The 20,245-nt window shown below is 44.5% G+C and overlaps 1 protein-coding gene across 4 annotated transcripts in view; it reads right to left on the bottom strand.

The window, feature by feature from the left end:
• PHLPP1 (PH domain and leucine rich repeat protein phosphatase 1) overlaps nt 1-20,245 on the bottom strand; it is a 222,743-nt gene that overhangs the window by 9,571 nt on the left and 192,927 nt on the right. For all 4 annotated transcript variants that reach the window (XM_070779151.1, XM_070779152.1, XM_070779150.1 and 1 more), the window contains 3 exons: nt 18,959-19,121; nt 11,270-11,400; nt 7,746-7,850 (listed from right to left, as the gene is read on the bottom strand). In XM_070779151.1, coding sequence (XP_070635252.1) covers nt 7,746-7,850; nt 11,270-11,400; nt 18,959-19,121 — 399 coding nt within the window. The remainder of the gene's footprint in view (nt 1-7,745; nt 7,851-11,269; nt 11,401-18,958; nt 19,122-20,245) is intronic.

The raw sequence follows: 20,245 nt of genomic DNA, 5'->3' as shown, positions 1-20,245 counted from the left end.
GGGAGATGACTTCAGGCAGCCTAACACACAGGGAACTGGAGTCTTCAGAAGAGAAAAGAGACAGGCAGAAAAACGTTTTGAAGAATTAATAGATAAAAATATTTCAAATCTGGAGAAAATGACAAACTTACAGATACCAGAAGCTCAACAAATAGCAAGCAAAAGCAAGTGAAAAAGCTTAACTGAGGCACATCAAAATCAAATTGCTGAAAAGCGCAGGGATAAAGGCGGGGGTGGGGGAAATCTAAGAGCCACTTCCTTAGTTCCAGGAAATCTCAGGCCTGCCAGGGACAGCGGCCCAGAGGAGCAACCCCACGTCCAAGGAGCGGTGGCTATGCAGGCGCAGGAGAGCCAAGAGGAGCCACTCCACATTCAAGGTCAGGAGGGGCGGTGGTGAGGAGATACCCCTCGTCCAACGTAAGGAGCAGTGGCTGCACTTTGCTGGAGCAGCCATGAAGAGACACCCCACGCCCAAGGTAAGAGAAACTCAAGTAAGATGATAAGTGTTGCGAGAGGGCAACAGAGGGCAGACAAACTGAAACCATAATCACAGAAAACTAGTCAATCTAATCACACGGACCACAGCCTGGTCTAACTCAATGAAACTAAGCCATGCCCGTGGGGCAACCCAAGACGGGCGGGTCATGGTGGAGAGGTCTGACAGAATGTGGTCCACTGGAGAAGGGAAGGGCAAACCACTTCAGTGTTCTTACTTTGAGAACCCCATGAACAGTATGAAAAGGCACAATGATAGGATACTGAAACAGGAACTCCCCAGGTGTTGGTTGGGGATGGAGCCAAAGCAAAAAGAATACCCAGTTGTGGATATGACTGGTGATAGAAGCAAGGTCCGATGCTGTAAAGAGCAATATTGCATAGGAACCTGGAATGTCAGGTCCATGAATGAAGGCAAATTGGAAGTGGTCAAACAGGAGATGGCAAGAGTGAACGTCGACATTCTAGGAATCAGCGAACTAAAATGGACTGGAATGGGTGAATTTAACTCAGATGACCATTATATCTACTACTGTGGGCAAGAATCCCTTAGAAGAAATGGAGTAGCCATCATAGTCAACAAAAGAGTTCGAAATGCAGTACTTGGATGCAATCTCAAAAACGACAAAATGATCTCTGTTCATTTCCAGGGCAAACCATTCAATATCACAGTAATCCAAGGCTATGCCCCAACCAGTAACGCTGAAGAAGCTGAAGCTGAATGGTTCTATGAAGACCTACAAGACCTTTTAGAACTAACACCCAAAAAAGATGTCCTTTTCATTATAGGGGACTGGAATGCAAAAGTAGGAAGTCAAGCAATACCTGGAGTAACAGGCAGACTTGGCCTTGGAGTACAGAATGAAGCAGGGCAAAGGCTAACAGAGTTTTGCCAAGAGAACGCACTGGTCATAGCAAACACCCTCTTCCAACAACACAAGAGAAGACTCTACACATGGACATCACCAGATGGTCAACACCAAAATCAGATTGATTATATTCTTGCAGCCAGAGATGGAGAAGCTCTATACAGTCAGCAAAAACAAGACCAGGAGCCGACTGTGGCTCAGACCATGAACTCCTTATTGCCAAATTCAGGCTTAAATTGAAGAAAGTAGGGAAAACCACTAGACCATTCAGGTATGACCTATGTCAAATCCCTTATGACTATACAGTGGAAGTGAGAAATAGATTTAAGGGACTAGATCTGATAGAGTGCCTGATGAACTATGGACTGAGGTTCGTGACATTGTACAGGACACAGGAATCAAGACCATCCCCATGAAAAACAAATGCAAAAAAGCAAAATGGCTGTCTGGGGAGGCCTTACATATAGCTGTGAAAAGAAGAGAAATGAAAAGCAAAGGAGAAGAGGAAAGATATAAGCATCTGAATGCAGAGTTCCAAAGAATAGCAAGGAGAGATAAGAAAGGCTTCCTCAGCGATCAGTGCAAAGAGATTGAGGAAAACAACAGAATGGGAAAGACCAGAGACCTCTTCAAGAAAATTAGAGATACCAAGGGAACATTTCATGCAAAGATGGGCTCGATAAAGGACAGAAATGGTATGAACCTAACAGAAGCAGAAGATATTAAGAAGAGGTGGCAAGAATACACGGAAGAACTAAAAAAAAAGATCTTCACAACCAAGATAATCACAATGGTGTGATCACTGACCTAGAGCCAAACATCCTGGAATGTGAAGTCAAGTGGGACTTAGGAAGCATCACTATGAACAAAGCTAGTGGAGGTGATGGAATTCCAGTTGAGCTATTTCAAATCCTGAATGATGATGCTGTGAAAGTACTGCACTCAATATGTCAGCAAATTTGGAAAACTCAGCAGTGGCCACAGGACTGGAAAAGGTCAGATTTCATTCCAATCCCAAAGAAAGGCAATGCTAAAGAATGCTCAAACTACCACACAATTGCAGTCATCTCACACACTAGTAAAGTAATGCTCACAATTCTCCAAGCCAGGCTTCAGCAATATGTGAACCATGAACTTCCAGATGTTCAAGCTGGTTTTAGAAAAGGCAGAGGAACCAGAGATCAAATTCTCAACATCCATTGGATCATCAAAAAAGTAAGAGAGTTCCAGAAAAACATCTATTTCTGCTTTATTGACTATGCCAAAGCCTTTGACTGTGTGGATCACAAGAAACTGGGGAAAATTCTGAAAGAGATAGGAATACCAGACCACCTGACCTGCCTCTTGAGAAATGTATATGCAGGTCAGGAAGCAACAGTTAGAACTGGACATGGAACAACAGAGTAGTTTCAAACAGGAAAAGGAGTACGTCAAGGCTGTATATTGTCACCCTGCTTATTTACCTTATATGCAGAGTACGTCATGAGAAACGCTGGGCTGGAAGAAGCACAAGCTGGAATCAAGATTGTTGGGAGAAATATCAGTAACCTCAGATATGCAGATGGCATCACCCTTATGGCAGAAAGTGAAGAGGAAGTAAAAAGCCTCTTGATAAAGAGGAGAGTGAAAAAGTTGGCTTAAAGCTCAACATTCAGAAAACTAAGATTATGGATCTGGTCCCATCACTTCATGGGAAATAGATGGGGAAACAGTGGAAACAGTGTCAGACCTTCTGTTTTGGGGCTCCAAAATCACTGCAGATGGTGACTGCAGCCATGAAATTAAAAGACACTTACTCCTTGGAAGGAAAGTTATGACCAAGTTAGATAGCATATTCAAAAGCAGAGACATTACTTTGCCAACAAACGTCCAGCTAGTCAAGGCTATGGTTTTCCCAGTGATCATGTATGGATGTGAGAGTTGGACTGTGAAGAAAGCTGAGCACTGAAGAATTGATGTTTTTGAACTGTGGTGTTGGAGAAGACTCTTGAGAGTCCCTTGGACTGCAAGGAGATCCAACCAGTCCATTCTGAAGGAGATCAGTCCTGGGTGTTCACTGGAAGGACTGATGCTAAAGCTGAGACTCCCGTACTTTGGCCACCTCATGTGAAGAGTTGACTCACTGGAAAAGACTCTGATGCTGGGAGGGATTGGGGGCAGGAGGAGAAGGGGACGACAGAGGATGAGATGGCTGGATGGCATCACGGACTCGATGGACATGAGTTTGAGTGAACTCCGGGAGTTGGTGATGGACAGGGAGGCCTGGTGTGCTGCGATTCATGCGGTTGCGAACAGTCCAACACGACTGAGTGACTGAACTGAACTCGGGGACAGAAGGAGAGCACACACTGTGAGGAATGAAGGGGCAGAGACAGTAGGGCTCTTGTCAGAAACAAGGCGGAAGACGGAGCAGCAGTGTGTTCAAGACGGACACAAAGACTGTCAGCTTTGCTTCCTATACCAGTGAGAACAGCTCCCGAAAGTGAAGGTGCAAAATGGACATTTTCAAATGCGCATACAAAAGACGGCACTGCGAGAAACAGGAAATATGTGGAGCAGAGGATGGCCTGCCAGATGGAGATCTGGTTCCACACAAATGAAGGAAGCGCGTTGGAAACGACACACAGGTGAGTATATAGAAACGCTTTCTTTTTCTTATTTTAAAAATCCCGTCAGGACAGTGCGTCTCGGGACTTCCCTGGCCATCCACATAAGACTTGATGCCTGCACTACGGGGGGCACAGGCTTGACCCCTCACTGGGGAACCAGGATCCCACATGCTGCAGGCTGCAGCAGAGACACAAAGGAGACAGACAGTGGTTCAACAGGGGACACTCTGCCCCTGGAGTTGTCTTTGCTGATAATGACTGGGATGGGGGTGATGCTGGCATCCAGGGGGTGGAGGCTGAGGGTGCTGCTAAATATCCTACAATGCGCGGGACTCCCCATCCCTCCCCTGCTCTCCAACAACAAATAATTATCTGGGTCAAAATGTCAGTAATACTGAAGTTGAGAAATACTTTGGGAAATAACTGTTTAAAGTAAAAATTATAATAACGTATCCTGGGGTTTATGACAACAGCAGAGGTAAAGCGTGACAATAACGGCACGAAGACGAGGAGAGGGAGTGGAAGTTCGCCACGTGTGCTTCTTGTTACACATATGAGAGGACAGACCATAACGAACAAGGTCAAGGTTATACCACAGACCCGAAGCAAACCACACGCACAGAGTAGAACCAGTGAGAACAAATGCGAGAGATAACAAGGAATGAGAAACAACCCAAAAGAATGAAGAAAAAGAGAATCAGGAACAGATGAGACAGAAGACAAATGTTACTTAACTGGCAGATTCAAACCTAACCACATCAGTATTTTATTAAGTATAAAAATGGTCTAGACACTTCCCAAAAAGATTCAGATTATATTAACAAGTAAGACTTAACCATAGGCTGCTTATAAGAAATATACTTAAAACATAAGGAGACAAATAGGTTAAAAGCAAAAAGGATTAAAAATGATATACAGTGGCCCCCTAAACAACACAGGTTCAAACTGCATGGGTCTACTTACATGCTAATTTTGTTCCCTCTAATACTACTATAGTCCTATACAATCTCTGCAAATGTGGAACCTTGGATATAAAGGGCTAACTGTAATGTGATGCATGGATTTCTGATGGTTGGTTGGTGCCTCTTATTCCGATGTAGTTGAGGGTCAACTATACTACGCTAACACTGAACAAAAGGAAGCTAGAGCAGCTACATTAATACCAGACAAAGTATTTCTCAGCATGAAGAATATTACAGAAATAGTTGTTTTATAGTGATTAAAGGGTCAGTTCATCACCAAACTAACATTCTAAATGTTTATGCACATAATAACAGAGCTCTGAAATACATGAAGCCAAAACTGAGAGAACCACAAGGAGAAACCGAGAAGCCTCTAATCACAGTCCCTCAGGCGCTGACAGGCAGACAGAAGATCAGTGAGCACAGTCAAGGCTTGAACATTTTCAACAAACTTGATCTAAATGACAACCTACCCAATTTTTTTCCAAATGCACATAAAATATATACCATAATAAACCATATTTTGGGCCAGAAAATGCCTTAATAATTTTAAAAGATTCAAGTGATTCAAAGTATGTTCTCCAACCACACTGGGAAAATTGCTTAGGAAGAAATTTATAGCTCTAAATGCTTAGAATATTAATACCCTAAGCTCAAATCAGTGACCCAAACTTATTCCTTAAGAAGCTAGAAATTTACAAGCACAATAAATCCAAACAAGCAGAAAATAATAAAAATAAGAGCAGAAGTCAATGAAATAGAACACAGAAAGACAACAAAAAAATTCAATGAAACCAAAAGCTGGTTCTTTGAGAATTATCGATAAAACTGATAGACCTGAAACTAATTTGATCAGGATAAAACAGACAAATGACAAATTTATCAGGGATGAGAGTCAGGAGAGACATTACTACAGATCCTACAGGTGTTGAAAAGAGGGTAATGGTATATTATGGCCAATAAATTTGAAAACTAGATGAAAATGGATAAATTCTTTGACAGACATAAATTACTAAGGTTAATTCAAGAAGAAAGAGATAATCCTATATTAAAGAAATCATATATTTAGTTATAAACCAAGGAAAGCTCCAGGCCCAGGTGGAATTCACTGGCAAATACTAGCAAAAATTTAGGAAGAAATAATATCAAGGCTATAGAAACTCTTTCAGAAGACTGTGGAATCCTGAAGACAAAATACTCCTCAACTCAGTTTATGAGGTGAGGCCAACATCACCCTGATATCAAAATCAGACACCACAAGAAAAAAATTACTGTGAATACAGATGTGATCAACAAATTAGCAGAAAACTGAGCCCAGCAGAATATAAAAAGGGTAATACATCATGACCACATTGAAACTTATCCTGAAAATGCATGGTGGATTCAACATTTTAAAATCGATACAATTCATTATCTCAACAGACTAAGACAGGAAAAAATATGATCACCTCAACTGATGCAGAAAAAGCCTATGACAAAAAATCTGATACACATATAAAAACTCTTAGCAAACTAGGAATAGAAGGGACTTTTCCTAACGTAGTAAAGGAAGCCTACATTTTCTGTAATAAACTGTATCACACTCTCAGGGAAAGAGCAAAGGACTGACGAGTCAGACCCACAGTGTGAGTTCCACTCTGTTTTCTGACCTAAGGAAAAGTGGCCAGCGTGGCAGCCACAGTTCTTTTACTTCCCACGAAGGAAAGCGAGCCAGCAGTGCTCAGTCCCGGATGCCATTAGAATCACCTGGGGGAGGCTCTAAAGCATTCCGGTTTAATGGCCCTATGCTGGAGAATGTTCTTCAGTGCTCCTCACCTGACTGATTCTAATGCGCACCTGGGGTTGAAGGCCATTAGCTCTCCTGAGGTCGTCCTGCACTTTCCCGCTCCGGCCCGCCCGCTCCGAATGCGTGGTGTCCCCATCTATGCCTTAGCTAACTAAATGACGACTATTCTAATTTACAGGCTCCTTGGCTTTTCTGCCGCTGCTGTGCAGTCTCTCAGTCGCATCCGACTCTTTGTGACCCTTTGGACTGTAGTCTGCCAGGCTCCCCTGTCCATGGGATTCTCCAGGCAAGAATACTGGAGGGGGTTGCCATGCCCTCCTCCAGGGGGCTTCCCCACCCAGGTGTCACACCTACGTCTCCTGCATTGCAGGCGGATTCTTCACCCACACTGATTATCAGCACCCCTTCATAAAAACCAAGCCTGCAGAGCAGGATTACGATGATCAAGAAACCAACACTTGCATGTGAGACAGGGAAGGTTGGTGAAAAGAGGGAAGAGAAAGGAATTAAGATGGATAGGACCTGGTGGCAAGACAAGCAGCTGACATTATAGAGAGTGGACATCAAACTCCTGACAAGCTGACTGAGACTGTAAAACACAGCTCCACAGAAATGCTGTCAGCACCGTAAGGGATCGCAAGTAAGGACAACCAAGGCTACTTCTGCGGCTTTAATACTATCCCTGTTTTGCTTGGTAAACAGGCTTCAGAGAAAGATAAAGGGGCTTTTCAAAAGAGCAGGGATGCATTTCAATACTCACGCCTTCTCTAAACACGGGAGTCTCACAGAGACATAATGTGTCAGTTACACCGTCTCCTAGCAACTTCTCTCACAAAGAGGGTGGGTGTGCTGCCAAGCAGGGCTGAGCTAATGTTCCCGCCTAAGTTATGCGGTGGCCTCCCTCTGGGGAAGCATGCTGGAATACAGGTGGCATGCGGATGTGTGTGCCAGCGACGGGCTTCTCTCTGCCCTGCTACGGTGGGGAGGCGGGCGGGCAAGTTCTCATTCCAAAGTTTCAACTTACTTGTTTTTCACCCCTGAAGCTTCGGTGTAGCCATGGCTCCACACGGCTGGAGCTCCAGAAGCATCTCCTGCCGAAGGTTGATCAATCTTGAAACAGCGGATATTACTGATCAGAGAAACGGAGGAGCCAGGAATCATTAAAACAGAACAGGTGCTCATTGCTACCTTGACCTGAGAAGCGAGACACACCTAAGCTCTCTGTACTTACCGTTTCTCACTGTGTTTGATGTGTCTGAAACATTTATCAGCAGCGAGAACTAGCTACTCATCGTAATGAAAACCCAGGGGCACGCACACAGAGCACGGAGGCCAGTTTATCAGCATCTGACGGCGGGCACTGAGCCTCCACACTCACCGCCCTGGGCGGCTGGGCTCTGCTGGGATGAAAGGCTCTCAGCCTTGGCATGAGAACACGAACTAGTGAAGTCAGGTGTGTTCTCACAACATGAAGCCCAGATGTGAAAAGAACAAAACCTCAGCTACAACCATACTGTGCTTGGGCAACGCGAGAGAGTTCTGCAACATTCATCCTCAAATCCAATACCTGCTCACATCACCCCCTTTACATATTTACGAAACATTACTGGGGACTTGCCGCTCCCTGACGCTTCCAATTCTTTCCTCACGGGCACAGCCAGCCACGCCGAGACCAATATCATAAAGTTATGAAATAAATGAGGGGAATTCAATAAATTTAATGTTAGCTACATACATATAAACAGGGAGACAAGTTCTTATCTCACCTTGGCTGTGGTATGCTATAATTGGTCCAACAGGACCCTGAACAGAAATATTAAGAGTAAACCCTCAAACGCAGTTCATTAAAAACCAGCCTACAAGAAAGGATTCAGTGCCCATGAACACGAAGTCATACAGATATGCGGCAGGTTCTTAAACGGCTGCCTACCACATGGCGAGGTAAATCCCTGTTTGTAAACGGCCACTAGTTTTTTCCCCTATTACTTAAGAGAAAGGGCATACAACCTCAACACCTAAACACTTCTGTCCTGAGACCAGGAATTTAAATTATCTGTTGGCATTCATTAACTCCAAAATATAATAAACACTGAATACCTTTCCCAAGAAGCAGTCAACTCAGAAATAAATCAACATCTAATAATATTAACTTTGATTCTAGAAATATTTGGTGGAATTTCTTTGAAATTTAAAACTATTTCATTAAACAGAAGTTTCTACTCTTAATTACCAGAAGGCATTCACTTTTTCCTTTATCCTAAAAAGCTGAGAAACATAAATATCACAGATGGTGCCAATGGAAAGTTCTGAAATAAAATATCTCATTTTATATCAGTGGGATATATCCTCTTTTCAAACATATCAATAAAAGGGGTATTTAAAAAAGACCTGCTCTTGTTTGCTTTCCATATGGCCTGGTACCAGATTGATCCATGTACCATGGTAAGCAATGCACTGGGTTTCTTAAGGCATATCTTACAGCTTCTCACTGCATTTTTTGCTTACTTTTCTGAACTCTAGAGAAAAATGGAAGGTTGCTTTCTAAAGACATTTATACTTAAAAAAAAAAAACAAACAGAAGAGAGAGCCTTTAAAGAACTCCATTCCCTAGGCTGATTATTAAAGAAAAGAGTAACCCTGTCCCCTGCACCCCAGTCCATTCCGGTGAAGCAGCACTCATCCCCCGCCTGGCTGAACAGTGTGACGGGCGGCCGTCTGAAGTGAGCTGGCGCGGGCTCGTGTGCATCCTGAGAGGAGGCTGAGGGGTCTGGGAGCGGCCGTCTGAAGTGAGCGGGTGCAGGCTTGTGTGCATCCTGAGAGGAGGCTGAGGGGTCTGGGAGCGGCCGTCTGAAGTGAGCGGGTGCGGGCTCGTGTGCATCCTGAGAGGAGGCTGAGGGGTCTGGGAGGGCCGTCTGAAGTGAGCGGGTGCAGGCTTGTGTGCATCCTGAGAGGAGGCTGAGGGGTCTGGGAGCAGCTGTCTGAAGTGAGCGGGCGCGGGCTCGTGTGCATCCTGAGAGGAGGCTGAGGGGTCTGGGAGCCGGAGCTTTAACCCCGTGGAGGGGTCACCACACGGACCGACACTGCCTTGTGGAGAACAGACTGGCCAGCCCTCGACGGGGGGCCTACGTTACATGTTAGGTGCGGGACCTCTGTGATTAAGGGGCCACAACTGTCTAGCTATTGAACAGAGGGCGGCGCTTTTACCTGAAGAGCGCTGTGATGCCACTGTCTGTCACTAACCGTGGTAAGTCCGGGAGCGCAGCGCGCTTCACGGCGGGCGCTCTGGGCGCTCTAGTAACGTGTACTCTTCGGTAGAGAGTTTAACGGGCCCTGTCCTAGGCCTGTATAATAGTGGGGTCATTCCATTATCTATATGGTTCCGCATTTTTTTCTAATTACATCATGAAAATCTCCCCATGTGATTTTATACTCATCCTAAGTGTAATTAGAAACATCTTGATGACTATCCCTAACACATTTCTGATTATTTTTTAGAATAAAATTTTTACCACAGAAAACCTTGATTTAGGTATACGAATACTTTTAAAAGTCTGACACAGCCAATGGCTTTTTAAAAAAGTTATATAAATGGACAATTCTCCATTAGCACCAATTTGAGGGGAAAAATGTTATCGTTAAAATATTTTATTTAATATTTCCTTGATACATTAATAAAGCTGCACATTGATCTTTTCATGTAACTATCTGTACTTTGTTTATTAAATGTTAATATCCTTTGCTTATTTTCTGCTTGAATGAGTACTTAGCATTATTGACTCATACATAATTATATATAACATAAATAACAAAATCAATCTATATATACTGACTTCTCTTGTGATTCCCCCATTCTCTTTTTTGGCCTTCAAAGTTCTTTTCTGGTTTGTGAATACATTTATATGATCTCTTCTTTTAAAAATTATTTCATGTTATAGATTTAACTCTTTAATTTAGCTGGAGTTTATTTTGGTGTGCAATAGAAATTTGACTTTTATTTTTCTCCAAAGAGCTGCTTCCATTTATTAACAAATTTTTATACATTTTTAACACAAAATGACATTTCATATTTAACACTCAAAAGTTACCTGTGTAAGGATGAAATATGTCTTGATAATCCATATATTCTTAGTTCTGAAAAGTCCTTTAGACAGTGTGTAGACCACCCTCCCTTAAAGATGAAAAAACTAAGGTCTGGACACACTGAGGGGCCTGGGCTCTGCATCCTGGTAAAACAGTGGAGAGAGCTGTAGGTCTCCTGTGTCTTTAAATCTCCCTTCCTACTTTGTTTCCATTATTCTCATATCCTTTTGTCTGGATACTTTCTCAAAAACTTTCTGGAAGGACATATGAGTATCCAATTATCTGAAAAAACTTTCTGGCTGTCCGTCCATCTTGGTGAACTACAGACTCACAAATCACTTCACTCCAAGTCTGTGCAGACAGACCATGTAAGTCAGACACCTCCCATCCCATTTCCTGTCTGCACTGAGCAGCAAGCATCCTCCTCAGGGAACAGGGCGGGGCTGCGGCGCCTCACAAGGGACTCACTTCAGCAGCTCCAGGGTTCTGTGGTCAAGGACGAGCCGGGGGTTTCCAGTCAGGTCCAGCTCTTGCAGCTTCGGAGGCAGGTTTTCTGGTAATGTGACTTCGCTTAGCTCGTTACAGCTCAGGTCCACGCACTGAAGGAAAAGTGGAAACGAGAAGACATGGTAAGTGGTTCAAGTGGCTCTAACGCTCTGCTGCAGGAGAACTGGTCTGACGAGTCACTGCACTATGACAGCGAAATGCAGGAACTGTGTCTGTCTGCTGTTCAGCCCTAAACATTTACAATGGACCAGGGCTTCCCTGGGCTCAGACAGTAAAGAGTCTGCCTGCAATTCAGGAGACCTGGGTTCAATCCCTGGGTTGGGAAGATCCCCTGGAGCAGGGCATGGCAACCCACTCCAGTATTCTTGCCTGGAGAATCCTATGCACAGAGGAGCCTGGCAGGCTACAGTCCATGGGGTTTCAGAGAGTCTGACGTGACTTAGTGACTACACCACCACCACCAGCCTTTAACACCTTAACACAATCAGTGTTAGAATTCTATATCTTTCTTTAGCCTATTAATATAAAAATCATAACTGTAGGTACAATTTCATTACATTTCACTTATTCTAGATCTGCACTCTCATCACCTTTGATAGCCTTAATACTTTCAACAGAAGTGCAAGAATTCACTTAATCTAAATGTTAATAATAGGGACATGGTCATCTCGTCCTTTTTGTTGTTTTTCCAATTACAAATAATGGTTGCGTGTCACCTGGACTCGAATGAAACTCTGATAACACTGCCTCGTAACGGGCTATTCTGATAGCATGGTCTGTATACATCAGCACAGAGAAAAGAACACACCACGCAGTGTCAATGCTTCTCCTGATGGTGATGAAACATGAGCTTAAGGACTGACAGGTGTGGGTAATGTAGAAGGCTAAACAGTTGACACAAACGAATTTGGAGGTCAGAGTATTAAGGGGAAAGATTAAAGACATTGTGGAACATCACTGAATTTTATGAAATTGGTTAGCAACATTTTTTAATGTTACCTCTAAAGATTTAATCTTTTACAATTCCATAGACATAAAATTGCTTCTTCTTTAAATTACCAGATTATAAACGAGTTCAGCGAGGTATCATTTATAAAGGTGACCTTGGGGAAAGCGATACAGATCCTAAGAGATGGGTTCACACACCAGCCCGCCCAGGCCCATCTGGTCACCAGTCCTGAACCCCCTGCAGCCAGTTCCTTGCCGTCTAGTTCCACCATCCTACGTTTGCCCTGAGGACTATGACCGCTTCCCAACTTTGCTTTCAGCCTCCCTTCCCTCTGATCCACTCCCCACGGTGCTGCCAGGGTGGTTTTCTGCTGTGGCTTGCTCTACCTCATTCCACTCCAGCCTCAGTCTTTCTGCCGCCCCCTGCCGCCCTTCAACCTGCGCCCAAGGTCCTCAGCTGGTCAGCTGTGGCCTTCAATCCGCCTTTCAGCACCTGCCTCCTCTCACTCGGTGTTCAGCTGTCAGAGTGAGCTCTCGCGCCAACCTGTTCCCACCTGTCTGTGCCCTGGCACACCGTCCTCTGTGAAGGGAACTCTTCACGCTACCTTGCTGCATCTCCTCCCACGTCTGATGCGTTTTTAGCACACTGCACAAAGCAGGAGCTCAAACGATGCTTTCACCAGAAGGAGAAACAAACAAATGAATGCCTACCACTTGGTAGGCACTTATTTGTTGACTGAATAAATGAACGGATCTTAATGGATCTGTTAGGATGGGAACTGCAATATACACGTTTAGGTTAAATTCAGTCTAGAGTAAGTAGCACTGCAAAGGAATTGATGTTTTTAAATGTGACTGCTGCTGCATGAGAAGGTAACTCATTTCATTAAGGGCAGACTGAGTGGAGAAACACCCCTAATATAGCTGTGCACACTTAAGGAGGTTTATTCCTAAACATTACAGGACGCTGCTATCTGGTGGCAACCTCTGGTGCTAACACGGACAGTGAGTGCTTTGCTGACAAGCACGATTTCCTGCTCTTTTAATAGTCTTCCACAAATGCTTGTTGACTGAATAAGCAAAAGAAGAACTTCAATTTGTGAATGTGTTAACTGCTCCGTTGTGTCTGACGCTTTGCAATCCCATGAACTGCAGCCCACGAGGCTCCTCTGTCCATAGGATTCTCCAGGCAAGAATACTGGACTGGGCTGCCACTCCTTTCTACATTAATTTGTGAAGGCCCTTCCTTTTAAGTTTATACGTGGTATCTCTGATTTTTCTCAACTGGGTTTTAGATTTAGGAAACTTTATTGGCAACACCTTGAAAAAAATGACCATCAAGGTAAAACTTTTTTCAAAAAAATCCTCAATCCACCAATTACTATTCCATTTCTGCAAACAGTAAATTCCCTTAAACACCAAAACTATTTCTAAAATCTGACTTTAATGAAACGCATCCTACATATAAGCTAAGCAATTCCTTTTCATCATTTCTTCTTAAAACTGGTTATGTGTGCCCTTGGGGATTCAGTGGTATATCACAGAGTTACAGGACACCTGGCCTGTGCTTCTGGGGGCGTCAGTGTTGCTTAGAAGACTGTGGAGCCTTCACTTTTATATCAAAACTAAAAGAAATGATAAAAGAGTAGAACACAAAATTAGCATGTAATTTTAGATCAGAAAGGAGACATCACAGAAGTTTATAGATGACTGCAGGCCATATTCTAGACTTCGGGGCGTATGATCTCACTTCTTCTCCCTGTGGATAGGAGACTGTCGAGAGCATGGCAGTGCCCACTTCCCAGCCAAGCTCTCTGAGGACGCACGGCCACAAGTGCTCCTCTCCCTGGGGCGCCTCTGAAGGGACGCTCTCCACACACAGGACTCTCAGAGGGCCAGCTGTCTACCTGCATGTACACACAGCCCACTTCATAAGATGCAAGCAGTATTTGTTGGAAAGGGAGTGGCTTTGTGTTTAAAAGACCTGCTGAAATAATTTTTCAAATTTGAGTTAAAAAAACAAACCAATCTGTCTGAGTTAACACTTTACCCTGACTCTGAGAGAGAGTGACTGTTCAGGCCCAGCTTTCCTGTGGGCTGTGTGGCCAGGGAGGCAGAGAGAAAAGCAGCTTCAATGGCCCTGTCCTGGAAGACACTGCTTCATGCCTTTTCCGCAGCTTTTGTTCCAAACAGGAATGGGTGCCAGATTCCCCAAATTTTAGAAGAATTCCTAAATAACAAATACCCAGACTCCAGGACCAGAAAGACAACTGTTTCTGCTTCCTGGTTTTTGGATATTTCAGTTCCTAGGTGACCTGTTGAGTCTAGAAGGTCAGCTAGCCCACCCAAACTGCCACCTAACTGGTCCCTGGTGTGTCTTTATCTCCCTTACCCTCCTTTCTGAAGAATTAATGCCTTTTCTTTCACCCACTTTGACCCACCACTTCCCCGTGTGCTTTGTGTTTATGACTGAGCTGGTTCTCTTGCCCTCATCCCACTTCAGAAACAACAAACATGGCTTGATTCCAAGGGAAATTCAACTTCCTGGATCCACTGTTCTCAAGAGTGTGGCGTATTAAACACACTTCATACTCCATTTCCCAGGGAAAAAAGCAGTCCTAGAGATGACGTCCCTCGACTTATCCAATTGATTTATTACTTCACAGCACAAACATGAAAATAACCTTCTGGGAAGAACTTAAAACATTTTAAAATATGCTGTTCACCTAGTGGCCAGAATCAGGACCCTACAGGAAAACGAAAAATTTGACAAAAGTTGCTGGTATATGTTTAAATTTCATCTGCTGTGTCACACATTAATTTCACCTGCTTAAACCACACTTCAAAAATGGTAGGAATATGTCACTAATTGGAAGTAATTCAAAGAGGAGCTTGGGTTTTGTTGCAAAGCTGCTACACTATCGATGTGGCGGCCGTGGAGTGAGGTGAGGGGCCCCTGGGCGAGAGGGGCTGAGGGCCGCCCAGGTGGCTCCACTGCTCCCTGGGCCGCCAGCACTGGGGGCCTAGACGAGGACGTCAGCCGGGACCAGCCAAGCCACGCCTGGCTGACGTGGTGATTCGAGGGCCAGGTTTTTCTCTCTAGCTGATTGACGGCGGATCTGTACCCAGAAGGAGGTGTATTTATTTTAGAATCAGAACAGAACACGACCTGCTCCAGAACACAGGACTGGTGGTGGGTTTCGAAGAAGGTGCCGAACAACGGTGAAGACAGTAATCCCAGGGAACAAAACTTCTGCGACTGGGTGCGCTTGAGTGCACCAGAAAACTCTACAAAATTAACTTTTTTCCTACTAACTTACATGACCTCCTGGCCCACATAGAGAATTTGTTGCCTGACGATCACTCTGCGAGATCTCGCTAAATGCACCAAAATGAGGCAAGCCTACACCTACGTTTTACCCAAGATTAGGGGAGGCATGTGGTCTCTGTTCTAGGGGTATGTGAATAATGGCCTAATTTTACAAGTTTCAAAAATTACATTTTAGTATATATATTTTAGTAAGAAAACTTGTTTATCCTTTTAAATGATAATTGGTTTTAAAGCTTTGGTAACAAAGCTGTGAACAAGCCCTCTCCTTTAATGTCTTAAGAGATGAGACTGCTCACAGAGAACTAGCTAAATACAACAGGACCTTATTCTTCTTTAACTTATGTTATCTCCTAATGTTTATAATTGCAATAATTTTAATACTTTTTATGAAACACCTTACAATTACTGCACTTTATTTTCAAGAAGCCTTAAGAATATAACCTAGGATTACTAGTGTCAGTCACTCAGTCACGTCCAACTCTTTGCCAACCTACGGACTGCAGCCTGCCAGGTTCCTCTGTCCACGGGATTCTCCAGGCAAGAATACTGGGGTGGGTTGCCATTCCTTGTCCAGGGGATCTTCCCTCCAAACCCAGGGATCAAACCTGGGTCTCCTGCATTGCAGGCGGATGGATTCTCACCATCTGCAATAAAATTCTGAACCACAATAAAATTTTAACATAGGCTAGAATATTTCAACTTATAAAAAATGATTTCTTTTATATTAAAAACATGCTTTGGGGCTCAGTTTGCAGTAATGACTCCGGTATTTTATCATTTGTTTACAGCCACTACTTTTATCAGGAGCTTTCTTTTGATGGTTTAAATGTGTGTAAATACTTACACAGCTACTTAAAATAGTCTCATATGAAATATGAATGAGTTGTTTCTCATATGAAATAACACTAAAACATCAACCCAGAGTTCTCAAACAATGTAACTATTACTTTTCCAATAACACTATCTGTCCAGGACTGCAAAGTTCATACTTTTGTATGTAAAGGATACTTGATACTGCTCATCACCGCCCCCCCTGAAATAAAACCCCAACAACAAACATCTCTTGGTCATGGGACTGCTGGATCAGAAAGACTGGGCATTTTTAACATAAGGAAAATGCCAGGATATAATATCTGGGATTAAAAAAAAAACTATTAAAAAATAATACCAAAAGTAAAGTTTTAAAAGTGGCTCTAGGACTTCCCTGGTGGTCCAGTGGCTAGGACCCTGCATTTTCACTGCCAGAGGCCTGGGTTTAAATCCTGGGGGAGGAACTGAGACCCTGCAAGCCACTGCTGCAGCTCCGGCCACACACCGCCCGCCCCCCCCCCAACAACGCAGAGGCTGCCAGCAGGGCACAGAGGGCAGATGCAGGGAAGGGGCGACATGAGACTCAACAGCGCTGATTTAAAGGCCGGGAGCCCAAGCAAGGGCCTAAGAGAAAGTCTGCTTTTGCAGGACAACATTCACATTGTGCAAAACCTAGTCAAAACTTGAAAAATGTAAACGTCTATCCACATTTCAAACCAGATACTTAAAAACAAAAAAATCAACAGCTAAGAGTTTGGTAACATTAAAGGACAGGTGCAGACAGTAAGAGCAGCACACGGGAGGCTAACCGAGAGGCGGGGTGCACAGGGCCCTGTTTAATGAGCCCCCGAGACACACCACACCCCCTCCCAGGATGGGCCGGCTAGCAGCCCCCGGCAGGCTCAGCTGTCAGCACAGCTCCTGTGCTGGAATCAGAGAAGCCTGTGCTTAAGTGACAGGCTTCCTGGATTCTGCTGATCATCAGCCAGAACAGTTGCTCCACATAATCAACATCAGAGCTGACCCCTGCGGAGGCCTCGTCACTAATGACGGCCCACATTCAGTGCTCTCGTTAGAGTTCTTACTCCTCCCTCAGACGCTCTGCACGTTTTATTCCATTTCATCCTCACAGCAACACTGTGACTCTGTGCTGTTCTTTCCCTCATTGTACAGATGAGGGAACAGAACAATTAAGGGACTTGGAGCTGGAATCCAACTCCAGATATATTCCCTTCAGAAGCCCACCTCTTACCCACTGTAAAAGGTACTATAAAGTAAAAATAGAATACTTCTGGGACTTCCCTGGTGGTGCAGTGGTTAAGACTATGCCTCCACTGCAGGGGTCCGGGTTCCATCCCTGGTCGGGGAACTAAAATCGCGTGAGCCAGACGGCATGGCAAAAAAAAAAAAAAAAAATTCTGTGAATTTTCAGTAAGTATTCCAAAATGCCACAGTCATATACGAGATTACAGTGCTCAAAGTAAAATACTTCATGGCCTAAAGCAAACACACACACACTTATCACATGGCTCGTACACACCTCAACCATGTAAATGTACTCCTGTGATGAAAAATCGTTCATGCTATTCAAAGTGATTTCAAACAGGATGACATTTGTTCCTTTTTAGGAGATGAGAATATATCCTGAGTCTATAACCAGAGTTTTTTTTATTAAGCATAAAACTAATAATCAGAAATGCTGAGACACAAATGAAAGAACTTCTTACTCTTTGCGCCCAAAAAAAAAAAACTGTTAGATGACGTTCCTGCTAGTGAACTGGTTTCGTCCTGTGAGACTGCCACAGTCATGAGGTGTAGAAAGCCTCTGCCACCAAGCTGCCGTCTTCACTGACACAGACCACCTTCTTTTTCAGCACCTCAGCTTCCTTGCTACCAAATGGGAGATACTACTTGTTCTGCCAGCATCATTCAACTGAAGCGCGTGTCTGGTCTTTAAACAGCAGTGAGACTACATCTGCACAGGGACTTGCTACTACCCCACAGCGCCATGGGGATGCCGCTGTTTAATCGGGGTGTGGGGTGCAGGCTGCTGCTGGCTCTTTCAAACTCCTATCAAGCCTGGCTCAGTCTCTGAGTCTCACAGACACCCTGGAAAAAGGTGCGACAGGTGCTGTTAGACAGATGGGAACGAGTGAGGTGGCCACGCGGCTCACGTCCAGTCGCAAGTAGTGTTCGATCCCTTGTGACCCCACGGACCGTAGCCCACCAGGCTCCTGTGTCCATGGGACCCCCAGGCAAGAACCCTGCAGTGCGCAGCCGTTCCCTCCAGCAGGGCGTCTTCGCAGTCTCCTGTGTCTCTGCAGGCAGACTCTTGGCCTCTGAGCCACCTTCCCCACTCCCAGCCCAGGGCTTCTTGTTTACTGGTTTCCCACCTCGGCCAACTCAGCAGCGTGGCCCAGCAGCGAGGAGGGATGGAGCAAGAACAACAGAGGCGTCCTCACTCCAAGGAACCCGGCGGAGGGTGCCGGCATCCTGAGCCGGTGACTCACAGGAAGCACGTCTTCAGCCTGAGGCTGGGGGTCACGGCTCGGACCACATACCTTGATCTCCGGGAGCTGCATCACCTCAGGGAAGACTTCGATGCAGTTGGAGTGAGCTGTCACGGTGTGCATGCGCCTGCAGTTCATGATGGTCGTCGGCACGGCCTTCAGTTTATTCCCACTGAGGTCGATCTCTTCAAGTTCCTCCAGTTTCGCCATTTTACTAAAAAAAAGAGAAAATCCAAGGTGGACAAATCACAAAGTAACTAGAAAGAAATTTAAAAAGAAAATACTAATAATAGATAATGAGAACCAAAGGGTAATTTAGTCTGAAGATTCTTTAAAGATTCACTCGGAATCATTTTAACAAATGATTTGTTGAATCACTTTTTCACTACTGTTTTTGAGGATCAAAGTATTTTAACACCTTTTTTCTTACTACAGGGGCTTCCCTGGTGGCTCAGACAGCAAAGAATCTGCTTGCAATGCAGGAGATGCAAGAAACCCGAGTTCAGAAACCTGAGTTCAATCACTGGGTCAGGAAGATCCCCTGGAGTAGGAAATGGCAACCCACTCCAGCATTCTGGCCTGGAGAATTCCAAGGACAGAGGAGTTTGGTGGGCTACAGTCCATGGGGTCGCAAAGAGCTGGACAGGACTGAGAAACTAACACTTTTCTTACTACAAAACAAAAAGTCTTAGCTTCAACTCTTTAAATTGGCAACAACAAGAAAAACGGATGTCCTTTTCCTACTCTGCGTGTGAATTAAGATATCCTGACAACAATCACTTTGCTATGTGGCTTAGTCTGAACTGCAGTGAAAATCCTACTAGAATTGGTCAAAAGTCTGCATTAATCCAGTATATGTGCTTTAACGAGCTTAGTTTAAGAGTAGGGTTTCTTTGTACTGGCCCTGAGACCTCAAGGGGATACAGAGGAGAAGCGGGAAGGCTTATATGAAGATATGCTTTCTCCTGAAACCCACTCCCCAAATTCCTCTGACATCACGTGTGATAACGAAGTGGTGCTGAGGAGAATGCTGACGGGCCTCCCGGATCACCTCGAGACTGTCTGCGTTAGCGTATCAGTCACTCAGTCGTGTCGGACTCTTCGAGACCCCACAGACTGTAGCCCACCAGGCTCCTCTGTCCATGGAATTCTCCAGGCAAGAATACTGGAGTGGGTAGTCATTCCCTTCCCCAGGGGATCCACCCCACCCAGGGGTCAAACCCAGGTCTCCTGCATTGCAGGTGGATTCTTTACTGTCTGAGCCACTGAGAGACCTTCTAGCTGAGCCAAATTCAATCTGTACCCAAAGAAATTTCTCTCAACTTCTGCTAAATATCT

The sequence above is a fragment of the Bos indicus genome, chromosome 24, assembly GCF_029378745.1.
Source record: "Bos indicus isolate NIAB-ARS_2022 breed Sahiwal x Tharparkar chromosome 24, NIAB-ARS_B.indTharparkar_mat_pri_1.0, whole genome shotgun sequence".
Lineage (NCBI taxonomy): Eukaryota > Metazoa > Chordata > Mammalia > Artiodactyla > Bovidae > Bos > Bos indicus.
The sequence above is the reverse complement of the archived record's forward strand: the minus strand, read 5'-3'. Positions and strand labels throughout refer to the sequence as shown.